The 21,312-nt window shown below is 39.8% G+C and overlaps 1 protein-coding gene across 2 annotated transcripts in view; it reads left to right on the top strand.

Annotated features, from left to right (window-relative positions):
• Window positions 1–21,312, top strand: part of KDM5A (lysine demethylase 5A) — a 95,023-nt gene that overhangs the window by 28,572 nt on the left and 45,139 nt on the right. For both annotated transcript variants that reach the window (XM_002712783.5, XM_008259863.4), the window contains exons 7-16: window positions 95–186; window positions 1,087–1,245; window positions 3,753–3,872; window positions 5,233–5,391; window positions 9,625–9,806; window positions 11,719–11,881; window positions 14,517–14,636; window positions 17,875–18,069; window positions 20,476–20,657; window positions 21,024–21,148. In XM_002712783.5, coding sequence (XP_002712829.1) covers window positions 95–186; window positions 1,087–1,245; window positions 3,753–3,872; window positions 5,233–5,391; window positions 9,625–9,806; window positions 11,719–11,881; window positions 14,517–14,636; window positions 17,875–18,069; window positions 20,476–20,657; window positions 21,024–21,148 — 1,497 coding nt within the window. The remainder of the gene's footprint in view (window positions 1–94; window positions 187–1,086; window positions 1,246–3,752; window positions 3,873–5,232; window positions 5,392–9,624; window positions 9,807–11,718; window positions 11,882–14,516; window positions 14,637–17,874; window positions 18,070–20,475; window positions 20,658–21,023; window positions 21,149–21,312) is intronic.

Here is a 21,312-nt window from a genome sequence, read left to right as displayed (position 1 = left end):
ATTTTAGCTAATTAAATAACTTTAAATAGTATCTGGTCCATAGCAAGCTCTCAACATTAGTTTTTACTATTATTATATAACTTTTTATTTTAAGATGAGGTCACCCGAAGACGAAAAGTTACCAACAGGTCAGACGCATTTAACATGCAAATGAGACAACGGAAAGGAACTCTCTCTGTTAACTTTGTAAGTGCTTTGGGATGTGTCAGGAGGGAAAGGATTAATTTTTATTTTAGTTTCACATTTTTATCCTGGTGTACTTTTATGCTGTTTAGTTCATTTGGTTAGGAGATAGTTTTATTCATGTAATGTTAACCTTGCTCTATCATGTCTATACAGACTCTTTCCCGTAAGTCATTGCCTTGTGGTAGCTTAGAGAATGAACATGAATTTGTGTACAGCAGGTCCTTTGTATCCGTGGGTTCTGGATCCGTGAGTTCAACCAACTGCAGATTGAAAATATTTAAAAATTGTGTCTGTACTGAATGTGTACAGACTTTTCTTGTCCTTATTCCCTAAACAATGCAGTCTAAAAACTGCACAATATTTACATCGTATTAGGTGTTACAAATAATTTTAAGTATATAGGAGGATGTGCATAGGTACGCAAACCATACCATTTTACATAAGAAACTTGAGAAACCATGGCTTTTGTTACCCGAGGAGGTGGGGGTAAGGGGTGGGTTCCTGGAACCAATCCCCAGTGGATACCAAGGAAAACTGTCAAATGTTTAGTTGTGTTACACAGGTTCTTAGTATTCAGGCTTTGCCAAAGAGTACTTGTATGTAGGAAGAATGATGTGATACTTTTGTTTTAAATTAACCTGATTTTCAAATACTCTAGATTTGCACTTAGTATAACAACTTAATATTCTTTTATTAATTTGCCTTAAATGCTCTGGAAGGATATTTAGGCTATTGTATAAAAAAGTTGTTTAGGTACAATTATTTGAAATAAATATTCAGAATTTAAATTATATTTACATTTTAGTATACATTATTTTGTTTGTTTCAGTTAAGGAGTCCCTGGTAAAAATTTAATATTCTGTGTTATAGAAAATAGACTTTTATTTTTCTTTTTAACAGGTTGACCTTTATGTTTGTATGTTTTGTGGTCGGGGAAACAATGAAGATAAATTGCTTTTGTGTGATGGATGTGATGACAGCTACCATACATTTTGTCTAATTCCTCCACTACCTGATGTGCCCAAAGGAGACTGGAGGTGTCCTAAATGTGTTGCTGAGGTATAAGCCTTACCTATATGGATCCTTTTTAAACTAAGAACAGTAATTGAAGCATACCTACACACATGTAAACAGATTCCTAAAAGCTTCTCTCACTCTCTTTGTTCAATTGCATTTAAAATTCCCAGGGTTTAAAAAAAGAGCTGTATTGAATAGAAATGTAACAGTTGTGTTGTGGCAGCTTACCTTTTGAATATTCTTTTTCTGACTGTTGGTTAGATAGATCTGTTTATTGCTGCAGATGAGTGGGACTTCTGCTCAAACTATATTTCTTTTTTTTTCTAATTGAAATTGGATAGACCTGGTTTCAGATGATACATTTTTCAAGATATATTTATTTACTTATTTGAAAGAGTTAAAGAGGGAGAGACAGAGAGACAGATTTTCTGTCAGCTGGTTCATTCCCCAGATGGCTGCATTGGCCAGAGTTGGGCTAGGCTGAAGCCAGGAGCTTTCCATGTGGGTGGCAGGGGCTCATATAGTTGGGCCATTTTCTGCTACTTTTTCCTCAAACTCTATTTGTGGAATAAAAATGAAGGAAAGCTATAGGTCTTCTTTTTAAGATTTTTAAAAATTTATGTACATATTTATTTGAAAGGCAGAGTGATGGAGGAGTAGGAGTAGGGTGGGAGAGGAAGGGTAGGGGCAGAGAGATTGATCAGTCTTCATTCTGCTAGTTTACTCCCTAGATGTTAGCAACAGCCAGGGATGGATCAGGTTGAAGTTAGGAGCCAGGTATTCCATCTGGATTTCCCACATAGTTGGCAGGGACTGAAATGCTTAAGCTATCACCTGCTTCCCAGGCATATTAGCAGGGAATTGGATTGGAACTGGAGTTGCTAGGACTCAAACCAACACTCTGATATGGTATGCAGTTGATTCCCTGAGCCACAACATTGGCTCCTGTTTCTAAAATTTTAAAAATAAATATTTATTTGAAAGTCAGAATTACCCACAGAGAGAAGGAGATGCAAAGAGAGAGAGGCAGAGAGAGAGACAGAGAGAGAAAGTCTGTCTTCCATTCGCTGGTTCTCAATTGGCCGCAACAGCTGGAGCTGCGCCAATCTGAAGCCAAGAGCCAGGAGTTTCTTCTGGGTTTCCCACGCAAGTGCAGGGGCCCAAGGACTTGGGCCATCTTCTACTGCTTTCCCAGGCCATAGCAGAGAGCTGGATTGGAAGAGGAGCAGCTGGGCCTCAAACTGCCGCCCACATGGGATGCTGGCACTGCATGCGGCAGCCTCAGTGTTTCTAAAATTTTTAACTAAAAAATGTGTAATAAGACCTGAAGCTCTAGAACTTGAGATTTCTGCTTTCAGTTTTCATTCTGTTAAAGTGGTGACGTCTTTTAGCTTGTTCACATTTTCATTTTACTGTTGTTAATTTTTCTTAATGATAAGATTGATAATGTCATTTCATGAAATGTCTAGTCTGCTTACTACTTTTACAAGATATGATAGGACATTGAAGAAAAGGAGTTGGCTAGGTTTATGTAGGTGTGTTCAGAGGCTGTTTATGGCCTTTGAATTATTTATTTACTGTTTTGAAGGTTGAAGAATCAGAGGCAGTTTTACTCTAAATTTTTGTTTAGATGTTGGTCATGGTGATTGATAGTGTGAACAAATTTTTCTGTCCAGATAGCCTAGCAATTCAGTGGCTATCCCATTATCCATTACCTTTCCTTCTCTCTTGAGTGGTTCTTTCTTCATGGCCAAATCTGCTGATGCGCTAAGCATAACAGGCATCTCTGGGCTTGATTCTAGCTCAGTAATCCTTCCAGTGCTTGTCTTGGTGCCAGAATTCAATGTGAATTGCAGAGTCTACACTTGTCTCATTTCTGCCTTCCTGTTGTGAAAAAGAAGTTGAGGTTCTTGAACATCATTTTCTGTTACTACTTTAGGTGATATTTGTTTTGCTTCCTCGTTGATTTGCTTTACCTAGAAAAATGATCAAAGGAGGTAGTACCTAAGAGCATTAATGCTTTCTTTTTCTTTTCTCTTTCTTTCTTTCTTTCTTTCTTTCTTTCTTTCTTTCTTTCTTTCTTTCTTTCTTTCTTTCTTTCTTTCTTTCTTTCTTTCTTTCTTTCTTTCTTTCTTTCTTTCTTTCTTTCTTTCTTTCTTTCTTTCTTTCTTTCTTTCTTTCTTTCTTTCTTTCTTTTTTTTTTGACAGGCAGAGTTAGACAGTGAGAGAGAGAGAGACAGAGAGAAAGGTCTTCCTTCTGTTGGTTCACCCCCAAAATGGCCGCTACGGCTGGCACGCTGTGCCCATCTGAAGCCAGGAGCCAGGTGCTTCCTCCCGGTTTCCCATGGGTGCAGGGCCCAAGCACTTGGGCCATCCTCCACTGCCTTCCCAGGCCACAGCAGAGAGCTGGACTGGAAGAGGAGCAACTGTGGCTAGAACCCAGGGTACCAGTGCCGCAGGTGGAGGATTACAAGTGAGCTGCGGCGCCAGCCTAATGCTTCTTTAGTTCAGTTGCAGTGAGTTAATCTTAGATGATTTTTTCTTTCCAGGAGTGTAACAAACCTCGAGAAGCCTTTGGATTTGAACAAGCTGTACGAGAGTATACACTTCAGAGCTTTGGAGAGATGGCAGATAATTTTAAGTCTGATTATTTCAATATGCCAGTCCATGTGAGTAGCTATCTTTTAGGTCACTTTGTGAACATACAAAGATTTATTTGATTTAAAATCTTTCAGCTTATTTATTACTTTCATTATTTTGTGGAAAACAGGGACAGCATGAAAATGGTGTGAGAACATTAAATCTAAAACTAGTGTGGTAGTTTATACTTGCCTGTTAAAAAATCTACGTTCATGTTTGAATTACTTTATTAGCCCTTTTTACTTACAGAAAAGCATGAGGTATTTGGTTGTTGCTGCTTTTATTTAATAAGTTATTTTTAAATTAATTAATTAATTAATTAGAGAGAGAGATCTTCTGTCCGTTCATTCACTTCCCCAGATAGCTGCCATTGCCAAATCTGGGCCATACCAAAGCCAGGAGCCTAGAACTCCATCCTAGTCTCCTACCTGGGTGGTAGGGGCCCAAGGACTTGGCCATCTTCCACAGCTTTTCCAGGTGCATTAGCAGGGGGCTGGATTGGAAGTGGGGTACCCAGGACTTGAACTACTACTCTAAAATGGGATTTTGGCATTGTAGGCCTCAACTTGACCACATGCTCACCCCTTGTTTAGTTATTTATTTTTTTTCTTTTGAAAGTCAGAGTTACACAGAGGAGAGACAAGCAGAGAAAGAGAGAGAGAGAGAGAGAGAGAGAGAGGGGTCTTCCATCCTATGTTTCACTCCCCAATTGGTTGCAATGGCCAGAGAGAGAGAGAGAGAGAGAGGTCTTCCATCCTGTGGTTCACTCCCCAATTGGTTGCAATGGCCAGAGCTGGGCCGGTCCGAAGCCAAGATCCAGGAGCTTCCTCCAGGCCTCCCACGTGGGTGCAGGGGCCCAAGGACTTGGGCCATCCTCCACTGCTTTCTAGCAGAGAGCTAGATCTAGCAGAGAGCTAGATCGGAAGTGGAACAGTGGGGTCTCGAACTGGTGCCCATATGGGATGCTGGTGCTTCAGGTCAGGGTGTTAACCCACCGCACCACAAGACCAGCCTGTAATTGATATGGAGTTTGTTTATTTTCTTTGGTGATCTTGGGCTTATTTTAGTACCTGTCAAAAAATTTTGCTAAAACTGTTAACATTCAGCCTTGTTATATTTCCTTGTTCTCCTTGGGGTCCCTCTTATTTGAGAAGCAGCTTTTTCAGAAAAAGACTGTTTAAGGTCACTATGTTTTTCTGAACATTAAAGTTCTTTAATGTCTTCAGGTTTTCCCCATTTTCAGTGGAGAAAGCTAAGACTTGAGGAATGTTTGCCCTGGGAACTGAGGTTTTTTTAAATTCCATTGTGAGTTTGTGTCACTTGACCTGAGTGTTATGTTTTAGTGGGTTTTAGTTATAAGGCGTTAATAATCATTTTTTGTCTCTGTAGATGGTTCCCACAGAACTTGTAGAAAAGGAATTCTGGCGGCTGGTGAGCAGCATTGAAGAAGATGTCATTGTAGAGTATGGAGCTGATATCTCCTCAAAAGACTTTGGAAGTGGATTTCCTGTCAAAGATGGTCGGCGGAAGATGCTACCAGAAGAAGAGGTGCATATAGTGTTATCCAAGCGTCTGCTTTTTCCCTCAAGCTGAGTTGGCCTTTGCATAGAAAACTACCTCTCTCTGCTCATAAGGGACCATGTTATCATGTTATCTTAAAAGCATGAAGTATTTAGGATTTGTGAGCTGGTGTTGTGGCATAGTGGGTTAAGCCACCACCTGTGATACCAGCATCCCGTATATGTGTTGGTTCATGTCCGATCCAGCTCTCTGCTAATATGTCTGGGAAGGCAGTGGAGAATGACCCAATTGCTTGGGCTCCCGCCACCCAGGTAGGAGATTGGGATGAAGTTCTAGGATCCTGGCTTTGGCCTGGTCTTGCCCTGTCCATTGAGGCCATTTAGGGAGTGAACCAGTAATGGAAGATCTCTGTATCTATCCCTCTCTTTCTGTAATTCTGCCTTTCAAATAGATAAATAAACCTTTAAAAAAAGTAGGATTTGGACAATATAAATTAGTCTTCAGTTTAAAAAACAGCAAATTCAAAATGCCTTTATAATTATTTAACTTCATTTTAATTATTTTTTTAAATTACATTTTATTGATAGTTTCAAAAATAATTTTCCTTTAGTGCTTGAGCAGATAGACTTTCAGTTATACATTTAAAATCTTTTGAGAGGCAGAGAGAATATGAGCTTCCATCTGTTAATTCACTTCCTGAATTCTTGCAACAGCTGGGGCTGAGCTGGGCCTAAGCCAGGAGCCAAGAATTCAGTATAGGTCTTCCATGTGGGTTGTAGGAACCCAATCCTATTAGCCATCACTTACTTCCTAGGGTCTACGTTAGCAGGAAGCCAGAATCAGGAGCCAGAACTGGGTATTGAACCCAGGTACTCCAATATGGGACATGGATACCTTAGCCAGCATCCTAGCTGCTCAGCCAAATGTGTCCTCCCAAATATGCATTTTTTTTTTAAAGATTTTAGATATTTATTTGAAAGGCAGATTTATAGAGAAAGGGAAGGAAGGAAAGAGAGTGAGATCTTCCATCTGCTGGTTCACCCCCCAAATAGCCTCAATGGCCAGGGGTGGGCCAGGCCGAAGCTAGGAGCCAGGAGCTTTTTTGGGTCTCCCATGTGGGTACAGAGGACTAAAGACTTGGCCCATCCTCTGCTGCTTTCCCACATGCATTAGCAGGGAGGTAAATTGCAAGTGAGCAGCCTGGATTCTACCTGGCATCCCATATGGATTGGCAGTGGCATAACCCACCATGCCACAGCACCCTCCCCCAAAGCATACTTTTAAAACAATGTGCAAATAAAGTCCTGTCCCTTAGGAGATGTATAAAGCTTTTTTGTACAAAGCTGAATTGAGATGTTCATTTCTTCTCTTTTTCCTCTGGTCCTTGCCATAATTGATTGTAATTTAAGGGTTTTGTCTCCTGTTGAAAGAAGTGCTGAATTTACTCCATTATCAAATGCTGGCAACATGTGTGAAATGTTGCCTCCCAGAGAAGCTCATTAGAGACACAGTGCACAAGGTTTATGCTGGGGACTGGTGACCTGAGTACCCTTTGCTAAATGTGCACAAAAATTCTGGACTCTTGGAAGGAAAGCAAGTATGTAGCCTAAAAGTACATTGCACAAATGTCTTGGGCACTGTGATCCATTCTTATATTTAGGAAGTTTAATATTAGTGTAGGAAACTATTTTTTTTCTTGTACTTGCTTTTTTTTTAAGAAAACTTTTATTTAATAAATATAAATTTCGAAAGTAAACTTTGGGATTATAGCGATCTTTTCCCCCATAAGCACCCTCCCACCCCCAAACCATCCCACCTCCTACTGCCTCTCCCATTCCATTCTTCATTAAGATTCATTTTTAATTATCTTTATATACAGAAGTTCAATTCTAAACTAAGTTAAGATTTCAACAGATTGCACCCGCACAGACATACAAAGTATAAAGTACTGTTTGAAGACTAGTTTTACCATTAATTCGTATAGTACAGGACAGAGATCCCACACAGGGAGCAAGTGCACAGTAACTCCTGTTGTTGATTTAACAATTGACACTCTTATTTATAATGTCAAGGATCACCCTGTAACTCTGCCTTTCAAATTGAAAGAAAAGATACAGGATGAGTAAAAACACTTTGATATTTAAAAAAATATTTAAAGTTACTTTATTGTATTTGACTTTTCAAAATGTTTATTTCCCTGTAGAATGTAGGTTAAAATCCAAGCTTAGTTCTTTCCATTCTTATTTCTTATTTGTATGACTCTTGCACTGTGCCACTTCAGCAGCCGGATGAGTGTATTCCATCTCTGTTTCATCTTTTTCTTTGCTGTAGCTGTCCTTCGCGAAATGTTTAACGAAATCTTATCTACCCTTCAAAGTTTCTTCCTTTTTTATGAAGTTTTCCTAACATATCAAATTCATGATGATAACTATTTCCTTGTCCCCTGGAGAACTGTGTAATTTATTTGTATATAGCTGTAACTGGAATTTGATTTATATTACCTTGTGTGGTAACTTTTTTGTGTGTAGACCTTGTTTCCTCAGTTAGATTGCTTATATTTTCAACCAGCTAACTGACAAACTGAAAAACACGGTGGGGGGTAGTAGCTATTGAAATCTGTTTTTTAATCTTTTAGATTGTAGAAGTTATATCTCATTTCATATTGAACTTCCCTCTTTGATAGTAGACTTTCTTATTCTCTCCTCCATGACTTTTTTTTTTTTTTTTAAAGATTTATTTATTTGAAAGGCAGAGTTACAGAAAGGCAGAGAGAGAGAGAGAGAGAGATCTTCCATTCGCTGGTTCACTCTCTAGATGGCTGCAATGGCTGGTTCTGGGCTGATCTGAAGCCAGAAACCAGAAGCTTCCTCTGGATCTCCCAACGTGAGAGCTGAATTGGAAGCAGAGAAGCAGAGAAGCAGGGTCTTGAATCGGTGCCCATATGGGATGTGTCACAGTGCTGGCTCTGGTGGTGACTTTGTGTATCACGTCAGCCTTCAGTGTTGCCACAGATTCATGGTCGTCTATTTTATTATGTTGTGTCTTCACATTATCTAGTACCATTCTGTAAATACAGTAACGATGTTTTGGGAAGTTATGCTACTGGGGATAAATAGAAATTCTAAATATTTATTTTTTGTTGACAGGCAGAGTTAGACAGTGAGAGAGAGAGAGACAGAGAGAAAGGTCTTCCTTCCATTGGTTCACCCCCCAAATGGCTGCTATGGCTGGTGTGCTGTGCTGATCCGAAGCCAGGAGCCAGGTGTTCTCTCCTGGTCTCCCATGTGGGTGCAGGGCCCAAGCACTTGGGCCATCCTCCACTGCCTTCCCAGGCCACAGCAGAGAGCTGGCCTGGAAGAGGAGCAACGGGGACTGGAACCCGGTGTGCCAGCGCCGCAGGCGGAGGATTAGCCTAGTGAGGTGCGGCGCCGGCCGATAAATAGAAATATAATAACAGCCTCCCAATATAGGCCTCACAGCAGGCATTTAGGTCTGGTTCCATTTCCAGCTCTGGCTCCTGATTCTAGCTTTTTGCCAGTGTAGACCCTGGGACCCAGTGGGGATGTTTTAGGACTCAGTGGTGGGGGACCTTTTTTATACCAAAGGCCATTGGGATGTAACATTCACAGGCCATACAAAATTACCCAGTTACCGTTTAGCCTGCTACAGATTTATTGAATTTTGAGTCCCACCTGTGTTTCTCTTTGTAGGCAACCAAATGAGTTTGTGGGACTTAAGTGATCTGCAGTCTTGACATTCCCCATCCTGGTAATTGGGCTACCAAGTGATTGGGTTCTTCCCACCCACATGGGAGATTTGGAATGAATTCCTGACTTAATTGGCCCAGGCTAATGTTGGCCATTGCAGGCATTTGGGGAGTGAACTAGCAGATGTGAGTTCACTCTCTTTCTCTCTCTCTCTTATTACCTTCCAAATAAATGAAAGTAAAAATAAACAGGCATCACATTTTTTTACTGATAGTCTGGGGTGTAATAATAAGCTTTGCTCTTGGGCCTCAGAGTAAATCCAGAGGTATCTGAAATAGAAGGAAATGTAAATAGAACCTAGATAGGAGGTGAGATTAAATATTTGGTTACATGAGTTACATGTAGTTGAGAAAAAAGAGCACATTTTCTATATCCTAGATTGTTGTAAATAAACAGAATTTACTTTGGGGGGTAGATTCCTTTTAGATTTCTGTTGTACACTTGTGATTTCTGCTCTTTCACTTAACTTTTTTTTTTTTTTGGTCTTTTATAGGAATATGCACTTTCTGGTTGGAATTTGAATAACATGCCTGTCCTAGATCAGTCTGTTCTTGCACATATTAATGTGGACATCTCTGGAATGAAGGTGCCATGGCTGTATGTGGGGATGTGTTTTTCTTCTTTTTGCTGGCACATTGAAGATCACTGGAGTTATTCCATCAATTACCTACACTGGTATGTGCTATATTCAGTATTGCATCCATACATACTTAGTGACCTTTTCTCAGATGTAATAATATTAGGTGATAGTTTAAGGAGAACAAACTTTGCAAGTATTTCCTACCCAAATGTTGACTAGTAATATATTGGAGAGAGAGGAGATTTTGCATTTTAAAGTATATGTAGGGGCTGGCACGGTGGTATAGCTGGTAAAAGCTGCTGCCTGCAGTGCTGGCATCTCATATGGACGCCAGTTCAGCCCCGGCTGCTCTACTTCGGATGGAAGACGATTTCTCTCTCTCTGCCTATGCCTCTCTGTAACTCTGCCTTTCAAATAAATAAATCAGTCTTTTAAAAAAAAATGTAGGTGGCAGTGCCTAGAGTTTTAGAGCAAATGATGTATATTTGTAAAAACTCTATTGGTTTGTCTTTTTTTTTTTTTTTTTTTTAATTTTTATTCATTTCAAAGAGAGAGAGAGAGAGTCTTCCATCTGTTGATTTACTCCTGTGATGCCTGTAACAGTCAGAGCTGGGCCAGGCGAAAGCCAGAAACCAGAAGCCAGGAGCTCAGCCCAGGTATTCCATGTGGATGGCTGTGACCCAAATGCTTGAGCCGTTATCTTCTGCTTCCCAGGATGTACATTAGCAGGAGGCTAGAATCAGGAGTGGAGCCAGCAATCAAACCTAGATACTCTGATATGGGCTGTGGGCACCTCAAGTGGTGTCCTAACTACTGTGCCACCTGTCCTATGGTGTATCCTTTGTTATGCTGGACAGATGTTTAAAGTTTGTTTAATTAAGATATAACCTTCAGTATTAGAAATTTTCAAGAATATTTTTAAAATAAATTTTCTCTAAAAATTCCCAAGTTACACATAATCACAAAAGTGATTAAATACTTTGCTGACTTGTTTTGTGTCTGACCCACAGCTTTTACTTTCTTAGGCAGTTCTCTGCCCACTATTAAATCTTAGCTGGATGATATTTTTTTCTCCATGTCGAAGAAACTACATAATATACAGTAGAAAACTCGTGATTTTCTTGTCATGTTTTACTGCTGTATAGTGTGATATGATCGCTGCTAGCCATATGTGGCTATTTAAATTTAAAGTAGTTAAGTATAAGTAAAATTAAAAATTTACTTGTGCTTGCCACATTCAAGCACTTCATAGACATGTGAGTAGGAACTGCTCACTGTTTTGACCAGCACAAACAGAACATTTATTATCACTGTAGTAACTTCTTTTGTGGACAGAACTGTTCTATAGTCTTATGAATTCTAGAGGATTAAGAATATAGTTTTCCTATAAATAGCTTGACTAATATTAAATCTTTTTCCTTGGAGTACAACTTAGTGTTCTACATGAATTGTAGTCTTCTGAAGTCTAGTGGACTAATGATGTCAAGATTTTGGTCCTTAAGGTTTATAGACATAACTATATTCAAGTTTTCAATAAATTTTAGCCTTGGCTTATTTTCTTGGGTAGTAAAATTGAATTCAATTTGAATGAAGTTACAGGTATTCTAGAGAGCATTGATTATTGCTTTTGCTTTGATTATTTTGGGGATAATTAGACTGTCCAGTGGACCTGTGAATCCAGGCAGTATATTAGTTTCATTTGGAACAGTGCTTGCTTTCCATTTAGTGTCTTTCCTGTTTGAAGGTACTCATCCACTTTAACAAGTCCATGTGCTTTGAGTTGCTTTTCTGATAGAGGTGATAAGTATGTGTCTGATCTCTGTAGTTTTTTGTTATGAATGGTAGCACAGGTTTGTGAGATGGTTGTCTAAAATTTGGGGTATATAATCTCCGGCCATGGAATAAGAAAAAGTTAATTTAGTTGATTTGAATCAGAGACCTTGGTCTCATTGGTACTATGTTCTGCCTAGCTAAAAGCTAAACAATTATTTATTTTTTTTTTGCTAGGGGGGAGCCAAAGACATGGTATGGTGTGCCATCTCATGCTGCAGAACAACTGGAGGAGGTGATGAGGGAGCTGGCTCCTGAATTATTTGAATCCCAGCCTGATCTCCTACATCAGTTAGTCACCATAATGAACCCCAATGTGCTAATGGAGCATGGTGTGCCTGTGAGTCATTTTGTGTCTCCCTTCAGTATTTTAAATTTAAAGTTATTATTGCTTTTGATTAGAATGGAGTCAAAACATATGCCTTATTTTGTAACTCAAAATGAAAGGTCGTATCATCTAGCAGCTAAATTTATACTCAGAAGGGAACATCTTTTATCTGATTAAGAAGGGATGTTTTTAAAATCTGAATCATGCTTTATGTATAGCTATCTTCTGTTTTCAGTAAATTACTTTCTGATTTGAAGAATAAACTCCTATTCTTTATCCCCCTTTTGCCAAAATATAGGTATATTTTAAGATATATATATATTTTTTTTAAAAGATTTGTTTATTTATTTGATAGGCAGAGGGAGAGACAGAAAGAGAACTTCTGTCTGCTGGTTCACTTGCTGTGGCTGCAATGGCCAGGGCTGGGCCAGGCTGATGCCAGGAGCCTGGAACTCTGTGCAGGTCTCCCACATGGGTGGCTGGGGCCCAACTACTTGGGCCATGTTCCACTTCCCCTGGCTTCCCAGGCGCATTCCCAGGGAGCAGAATGGAAACTGAGCTGCCAGCCTCTCCCATTGGTGTTCATATGGGATGCTGGTATCACGGCAGCTGCTTATTAACCCAGTGCTCCACAATGCCAACCCCATGTGATATCTTTAATAATAATAATCTTTATTCGTATTTTTTGTATAAAGATTTCAGAGCTTTTAATATATGAGACAGTGAAGTAAATATATACTATGATATAACTTTCCTAGTTTTCAGATTTTATAGTGATTTTCAAATAGAAACTAAAGCAAGATAAAGTATAAGCCTAGTACGTGTGTACATATACTCAAATATTCATTATAACCTTAATGAGGCAGCCAGTTAAGTAACATCTGTAATGCTGCTTCATCTTTAAAGAATGAATTATACTAGAATCTGGCACTTTTCAGAAGACACATGTGCTATTATAAAATGAAGTGAGATTCAGATGTGTGGATTTTGGGGATATCCCATATGACATGTGAACTAATCAATTTAGTTTCTAGAAAATTATTCAAAGGTAGCAGGCAATTCCATCCTTTACCACTATTTACAATACAGCAATACAAAAAGTTCTCTTAAAAATTTTATCAAATTAGGGAACTAGTAGCTTAGTAAGAGTAACATTTTCTTCTTGAGAATCTCTTGGCTGCTAATTTGTGTCATGAATTATAACAAATATCAGTGACTATGTTAAGAAAGTAGAATTCTAGCTACTTCTTTTTTTTGTAGAAAGCTTTTATTTAATAAATATAAATTTCATAAGTACAACTTTTAGATTATAGCAGTTCTTTCCCCCATACCTGCCCTCCTACCCCCAAACCATCCCTCTTCCTACTCCCTCTCCCACTCCATTCTTCATTAAGATTCATTTTTAATTATCTTTATTACATACAGAAGTTCAACTCTAAACTAAGTTAAGATTTCAACAGATTGCACCCACACAGACATACAAAGTATAAAGTACTGTTTGAAGACTAGTTTAATCATTAATTCTGATAGTACAACACATTAAGGACAGAGGTCCTACATGGGAGCAAGTGCACAGTGACTCCTGTTGTTGATTTAACAATTGACACCCTTATTTATTTATTTATTTTTGACAGGCAGAGTGGACAGTGAGAGAGACAGAGAGAAAGGTCTTCCTTTTCCGTTGGTTCACCCCTCAATGGCTGCTGCGGCTGGCGCACTGTGCTGATCTGAAGCCAGGAGCCAGGTGCTTTTCCTGGTCTTCCATGCAGGTGCAGGGCCCAAAGACTTGGGCCATCCTCCACTGCCTTCCCAGGCCACAGCAGAGAGCTGGACTGGAAGAGGAGCAACTGGGACAGAACCCAGCGCCCCAACCGGGACTAGAACCCGGTGTGCCAGCGCCGCAGGTGGAGGATTAGCCTAGTGAGCTGCGGCGCCGGCTGATACCCTTATTTATAATGTCAGTAATCATCCGAGGCTCTTACCATGAGCTGCCATGGCTATGGAAGCCTCTTGAGTTCACAAACTCAGATTTTATTTAGACAAGGCCATAATCAAAGTGGAAGTTCTCTCCTTCCTTCAGAGAAAGGTACCTCCTTCTTTGATGGCCGTTCTCTCCACGGGGATCTCACTCACAGAGATCTTTCATGTAGGTCAACTTTTGCTCAGTGTCTTGGCTTTCCATGCCTAAAATGCTCTCATGGGCTTTATAGCCAGATCTGAATGCCGTAAGGGCTGATTCTGAGGTCAGAGTGCTGTTTAGGGCATTAGCCATTCTATGAGTCTGCTGTGTGTCCTGCTTCCCATGTTGGGTCGTTCTTTCCTTTTTAATTCTATCAATTATTATTAGCAGACACTTGGTCTTATTTATGTGACCCCTTTGACACTTAATCCTATCTTTATGATCAGTTATGAACTTAAACTGATCACTTTAGCTAGTAAGATGGCATTGGTACCTGCCAACTTAATGGGATTTGGAGTCCCATGGCAAGTTTTTTTAGCTACTTCTAAAATCCTGATATTTTCTGATATGTGCTAACAGTTTAGTGTTTTCAGTTTTAGAAAAGGCTTCTGAAATTATCTGATAAAATCTTTCTCTTTTTTGTTGTTTTTATTTTGTTTCTTTTTTTGCTTCCCAATTTGCATTTAGGTATACAGGACCAATCAGTGTGCTGGCGAGTTTGTTGTGACGTTTCCTCGTGCCTATCACTCTGGATTTAATCAGGGCTACAACTTTGCTGAAGCTGTGAACTTCTGTACTGCTGACTGGGTCTGTTCTATAACAAGTGGCTGTTGTACGTCTACTAACACCCCCATAAAATGTTGCTGAGTTGTCAGAGTTGCTTAGCTGGGTTCAGTTATGAATATTTCCGTGAAGACTGGATTAAATGTTGCAGTAGAAAGTTTTTTGAGTTTCCATATTATTTATTTGGAAGATTTTTTTAGTTCTTTATGCTTTATCCTTTTATAATTTTTTGTCATTCTGTTTAAACTTTAAATGGGCAATTAATACTTTTCTAGGAATATATAATTCCTGCTTTCTCAGAGCACTCCTGGAGCTTACAAGCTTGATGCCTCTAAGGGCGCATTAGCAGGAAGCTGGGTCAGAATTGGTGGTGCCAGGATTTGAATTGGCACTCCCTTATGGAATGTGCAGATCCCACATGCAGCTTAATCTTAACACTGTGCCACAACACTTGTTACCAAAATCGTACAAACATTCATTGAATGTTTTGTGATTTATGTGGTACAAAGTTGATCATCAGGCTTTTAGAGATAATTTCAAGTATTAATTCTACCACATTTTCAAATATCTAGTTCTGTTTTTTATCTTAAAATATTCCAGGCCATTTGGGGAGTAAACCAATGGAAAAAAGACCTTTCTCTCTGTCTTTCTCATTGTCTGTAACTCTGTCAAATAAATAAATAAAAATCTTTAAAAAATATATATTTTGCCATCATTTTCCTTCTGATAGACATTTCTTCTGCTATTTTATATTTGCTATATTCCCTTTTTAAAATTTTTTAAGACTGTGTACTGTACTTTTATGTAAATGATAATACCAGTGTTTTTGATAATACCAGTGTTTTGCTTTTATATGAGGTAGATATCAAAAAGTAATTACGGTTATGTGATACTGATTGGGGAAAGACTGTATATTTATAATACACATTGTCTTTTTCTTTCAGTAATATATTTTTGTTGCCTTACTTAACCTTTTGGGGCAAATATATTAGTTATATTGGAGCTTTTTCTGTGTTTTTTGTTTTCTGTGAGCTTTTTTTTTTTTTAAAGATTGATTTATTTATCTGAGAGGCAGAGTTACAGAGAGAGAGGGAGAGTCAGAGAGAGAGAGGTCTTCCATCCTCGGTTTCACTACCCAATTGGCTGCAATTGCGGAGCTGGGCCAACCTGAAGCCAGGAGCCAGAGCTTCTTCAGGATCTCCCATGTGGGTGCAGGGGCCCAAGTGCTTGGGCAGTCTTCCACTGCTTTCCCAAGCCATTAACAGAGAGCTTGATTGGAAGAACAGCTAGGACTAGAAATGGCTCTCATATGGGATGCTGGTGCTGCAGGCAGAGACTTAGCTTCCTACACCGCAGCACAGGCCCCTCTGTGGACATCTTAATTTATTAAGTCCCATGATTAACTGTAGAGAGGTAATATTTGTTTCCTTGATTAATGAATAATCTATTAGTTTTTTAAGGAGATGTATTTACTTGAAAGGTAGAGTTACTGAGTGAGAGGGAAGAACAGAGAGAGAGATTTTCTATCCACTGGTTTACTCCTTAAATGGCCACAATAGCCAGGGCTAGGCCAGACTGGAGCCAGGAGCTTCTTTCAGGTCTCTCATATGGGTGGCAGGGGCCCAACTATTTGGACTGTCTTTTGCTGCTTTCCCATGCCATTAGCAGGGAGCTGGATCAGAAGTGGAGCAGCCAGGACAAGAACTGGCACCCACAGGGGATGCCGGTGTCACAGGCAGTGGCTTAACTCACTGTACCACACCACCATCCCCAAAGATCTAGTAATTTTAAACTTCTTCTTTGTTACTCTTTGGTAGTAGCATAATTTAGCAAGAATAAGACTAAATTTAGGATTTTACCTTGGATTGTAATGTATTTTTAAAAATTGAATCACCTTTTTTTTTTAAAGATTTATTTTATTTATTTGAAAGATAGAGTTACAGAGAAAGGTAGAACCAGAGAGGGAGAGAGGTCTTCCATCAGCTGGTTTACTCCTCAGTTGACTGCAATGGCCAGAGCTGAGCTGATCCAAAGCCAGGATCCAGGAGCTTCTTCTGGGTCTCCCATATTGGTACAGGGGCCCAAGGACTTGGGCCATCCTCCACTGCTTTCCCAGGACATAGAGAGCTGGATTGGAAATGAAGCAGCTAGGACCAGTGCCGGCCCCAAAATTGAACCAACTTTTAAAAATTAATTTTATTTATTTTCATCTGCTTGGAAAGGCAGAGTGTCAGAGAGGGAGAAAGAGCTCTTTTCTCTGCTCGTTCACTCTCCAAATGTCCACAACAGTCAGCTGAGCAAGACTGAAGCCAGGAGCCTGAAACTCCATCTCAGTTTTCCATGTGGTAGCAGGGGCCCAAGTTTGCTGCCTCTAAGGGTACATTAGCAGGAAGTTGGGTTAGAAGTGGTGGTGTCAAGATTTGAATTGGCACTCCCTTATGGAATGTGCAGATCCCACATATAGTTTAATCTTAACACTGTGCCACAACACTTGTTACCAAAATCATACAAACATTCATTGAATGTTTTGTGATTTATATGGTACTTGGTAAAGTGTTGGGTAGGAAACAGGGTGATTCATATATGAGCTATGGTAAGTTTCTGCCTTTTTTTTTTAAAGATTTATTTATTTATTTGAAAGGTGGAGTTACAGAGAGGCAGAGGCAGAGGCAGAGAGAGAGAGAGAGAGAGAGATCTTCTAGCTGCTGGTTCACTCCCCAGATGGCTGCAACAGAGCTGGGCCGATCTGAATCCAGGAGCTAGTGTGGATTAAGTAGTATTTCTCCCCCTTCCCTCCAGTTTCTCCCTTCTAATCATATCTATTCTTGTTTTGTGGAAATGAATGTTTATTACGTAAGCTTAATCCTTTATGGTCTGAACTTTAAAATTATATATTGATTTTTACAGTATTTTTTTTTCTGTTAGGCTCACATTAGACTGGTCTGCCTCGTTTATATGCCAAGGAAATTCTTGATGTACGTGAATAGAAAATCAACAGCTTAGGTTAGAAGCTTTTAACATGTGAGATTATAGGAATTTTCTCTGAGAAAGCCTTTGAAATTCCTACTGGGTCATAAAGGGTTTATATGTGTGTGTGTGTGTGTGTGTGTGTGTGTGTGTGTATAGCTGGCTCTTACATTCAAATAGAATTTATTATTCTGTCATCTTTATAATAAAAGGGAGGATCTGAAGGATAAAATAGTGGCTCAGTTCCGGAATATGTTATTAACCATAATTTAACATAGAAATTTCTTGTTTTTAGTTGCCCATTGGACGTCAGTGTGTGAATCATTACCGCCGGCTAAGGCGTCATTGTGTCTTTTCCCATGAAGAACTCATTTTCAAGATGGCAGCAGATCCTGAATGCCTAGATGTAGGCTTGGCTGCTATGGTCTGCAAAGAATTGACGCTCATGATGGAAGAAGAAACACGATTAAGGGAATCTGTAGTACAAATGGTATGTTTGCTAACGTTCTCTGTAACTGATACTACTTATGGAATGTACTAAAAATAAAAAGTAAACCTTTAGGAAGAATCCATTTTCATCTTGATCCCTGCAGGAGTTGAACACAAAAAATATCTAGTTTGGAGATGGTTTTTGTTTCTTTTTTTTAAAGTTTTACTTTACTTATTTGAAAGGCAGAATGACAGAAAGAGCACGAGCGGGAAAGACATCTTTTCAAATGTTAGTTCATTCCCCACGTGTTTTCCACAGCCAGATCTGGGCCAGACTGGAGCCAGGAGCCTGGTCTCTCACATGGAATTGCAGCAGCCTAAGTTAGGCTGCTTTTCTAGGTGCACCAGCAGGGAGCTGAATTGAAACAGAGCAGCTGAGACTCAGCCAGCAGTCCAGTATGGGAGGCCGGCCTTGGAAGCAGCGGCTTTACCTGCTATTCCATAATGCCAGCCCCAGGGTTTTTGCTTTGGCGTTGTGTCTCATCACTTTTTCCTTCCTTCTTTTATCCTTACTGCTTTACTTTAATATGCTGGTGTCTGTTGTTAATTTGTCAAAGTGAGAGGGATATGATATACAGCATTCATCTTTTTTTCTTCCTTTTATTTCTTTCATTTATTTGAAAAGGAGAGTTACAAAGAGACAGGAAGAGACAGAGAGGGAGAGATCTTCCATTTACTGGTTTACACCCCAGATGGTCACAGCTGCTGGAGCTGGGCCAATCTGAAGCCAGGAGCTTTTTCCAGGACTCACACATGGGTGTCAGGGGCCCAAAGACTTGGACCATCTTCTGCTGTTTTCTCAGGTGCATTAGCGCGGAGCTGGATCTGAATTGGAGCAGCTGGGACTTAGAACCAGTGCCTGTATGGGATACTGTCATCACAAGAGGCAACTTTGCCTGCTGCACCACAACACCAGCCCCAATCTACATTTTCCAGAAAAGAACTGTTGTTTTCAAAATGTCTTTTGGTATTAGTGGTCCTTGGAGTGTACTTGGGGAAATGGTGTCAGATTTCTTGAAGCAGCCCAACTTTGTTAGTTATCCTATTAGTGTCCCCTTTGCCAGCTGTTTTGAAGCTATATAAAAATTTTTAAAGATTTATTTATTTATTTGCAAGTCAGAGTTACACAGAGAGATAAGGAGAGGCAGAGAGAGAGATATTTTTCCATCCACTCCTTCGCTCCCCAGTTGGCTGCAGTGGCTGGCACTGCACCCGATCTGAAGCCAGAAGCCAGGAGTTTCCTCTGGGTCTTCCGACGTGGGTGCAGGAGCCCAAGGACTTGGGCCATCCTCTACTGCTTTTCCAGGCAGGTGGAGGGTTAGCCTTTTGAGCTGTGGCGCTGGCCCATGTAAAACAATTTATATAGCTTAATGAACTATATGTTAAAGCTTGTCATCACCATTCAGTTCATTAAATAGAACTTTGTCAGCCACCCCCAAAATCATCTCACAATTAGTTTCCACCTTCCCCCTCTAAAAGCTATCTTGACTTTGTAGTTGTCACCTATTTGTATATTGTTTATAGTTTTATCACACAAATGTTCATCCTTGGATATCAAAGTTTAGTGTTGTCTACTTTAAAAATTTGAGTAATTTTTTTATGTTTCTGATAAAATTTATTGGGGCCAGCGCTGTGGTGCAGCGGGTTAACGCCCTGGCCTGCAGTGACGGCATAGCATATGGGCGCCGGTTTGAGTCCTGGCTGCTCCACTTCCAATCCAACTCTGCTATGGCCTGGGAAAGCAGTAGAAGATGGCCCAAGTCCTTGGGCCCCTGCACCCACATGGGAGACCTGGAAGAAGCTCCTAGCTTCTGGCTTTGGATCGGTGCAGCTCCGGCCATTGAAGCCAATTGGGAAGTGAACCATCAGATGGAAGACCTCTCTCTCTCTCTGCCTTTCCTCTTTCTTTGTAACTCTGACTTTCAAATATATAAATAAATCTTAAAAAATTATTTTCATTTAGTCAAAAAGCAGAGTGACAAGAAACAGAAATTTCACCCCCAGTACACTCTCCAGATGCCCTGCTGCCAGGGCTGGGCCGTGCCGAAGTCCGCAGCCTGGAATTCCATGCAGATCTTCTATGTGGGTGAAAAGGTCCCACGCACTTGAACCATCATCTGCTTTCTCTCAGGGTGTATTAGCAAGAAGCTGGATTGGGAGCAGAGTAGCTGGGACTTGAATTGGCATTCTAGATTGGGATGTGGGCCGTGGAAACAGTGGCCCTAACCTGCTGCCCCTTACACCCACCCTAGTAATGATTATTTTTAGAAATTATTTTCATGTTGTGCCATTGTACTTTTCATGTTTATGTCTTAAATCAGAAATTTGCCCACAGAGATAAAAATCAAGATTTTTGATGCCTTAAAAATTAGAAAGATTTCATTTACTGGCATAAATTATATTTCAGGGTGTCCTGATGTCAGAAGAAGAGGTGTTTGAACTTGTTCCTGATGATGAACGACAGTGTTCAGCATGCAGAACCACCTGTTTTCTCTCTGCTCTCACATGCTCCTGTAATCCTGAGCGGCTTGTATGTCTCTACCATCCAACTGATCTGTGCCCCTGCCCCATGCAGAAGAAATGTCTTAGGTATCTAAAAGTGTCTTGTAAGGCCTCCATTATCTTGTTAATGATATTGTTGGTTAATGATGTTGTTGGTTATTCCCTTCTCTGTCTCTAGATTGATACCTTCTGTTTGTTCCTCTAATTCCCCTGCTTGAGAACTAGTCCTTTAAAGTTGGACCATACTTGGCAGCTAAAATGTAGTTTCCTTATTATTTATTTCATATGTTCTTTATCTCCCTTTGGTTTAAAATTGTGGGCTTTTTTGATTTTATATAAATCAAGATCCTATTCCTCTGGCCATTGTACTTAAGCTGATTGTACTTGAAACTTATTTTGACGTTGTTATTGGATTTAATCTCTGGTTTTTTTTTTTTTTTTTTTTTTTTATAGGTATCGTTACCCTTTAGAAGACCTCCCTTCTCTGTTATATGGTGTGAAAGTCAGGGCACAGTCCTATGACACCTGGGTCAGTCGTGTTACAGAAGCATTAGCTGCTAACTTCAACCACAAGAAAGGTTACTTTTCCCCTTTTGGATGAATTTGTTGAAATGAATGTCATTTTAAAAGAGGTCTTTTTCAGTTTGGGTTATTTTTTCCTCTGGGATTGAGACTAGGGGTTGATTGAATATAGACTTGATTTGTTGTTGTTGAAAGGTTTACTTATTTTTATTTGAAAGAT

The sequence above is a fragment of the Oryctolagus cuniculus genome, chromosome 9, assembly GCF_964237555.1.
Source record: "Oryctolagus cuniculus chromosome 9, mOryCun1.1, whole genome shotgun sequence".
Taxonomy (NCBI): domain Eukaryota; kingdom Metazoa; phylum Chordata; class Mammalia; order Lagomorpha; family Leporidae; genus Oryctolagus; species Oryctolagus cuniculus.
The sequence above is the reverse complement of the archived record's forward strand: the minus strand, read 5'-3'. Positions and strand labels throughout refer to the sequence as shown.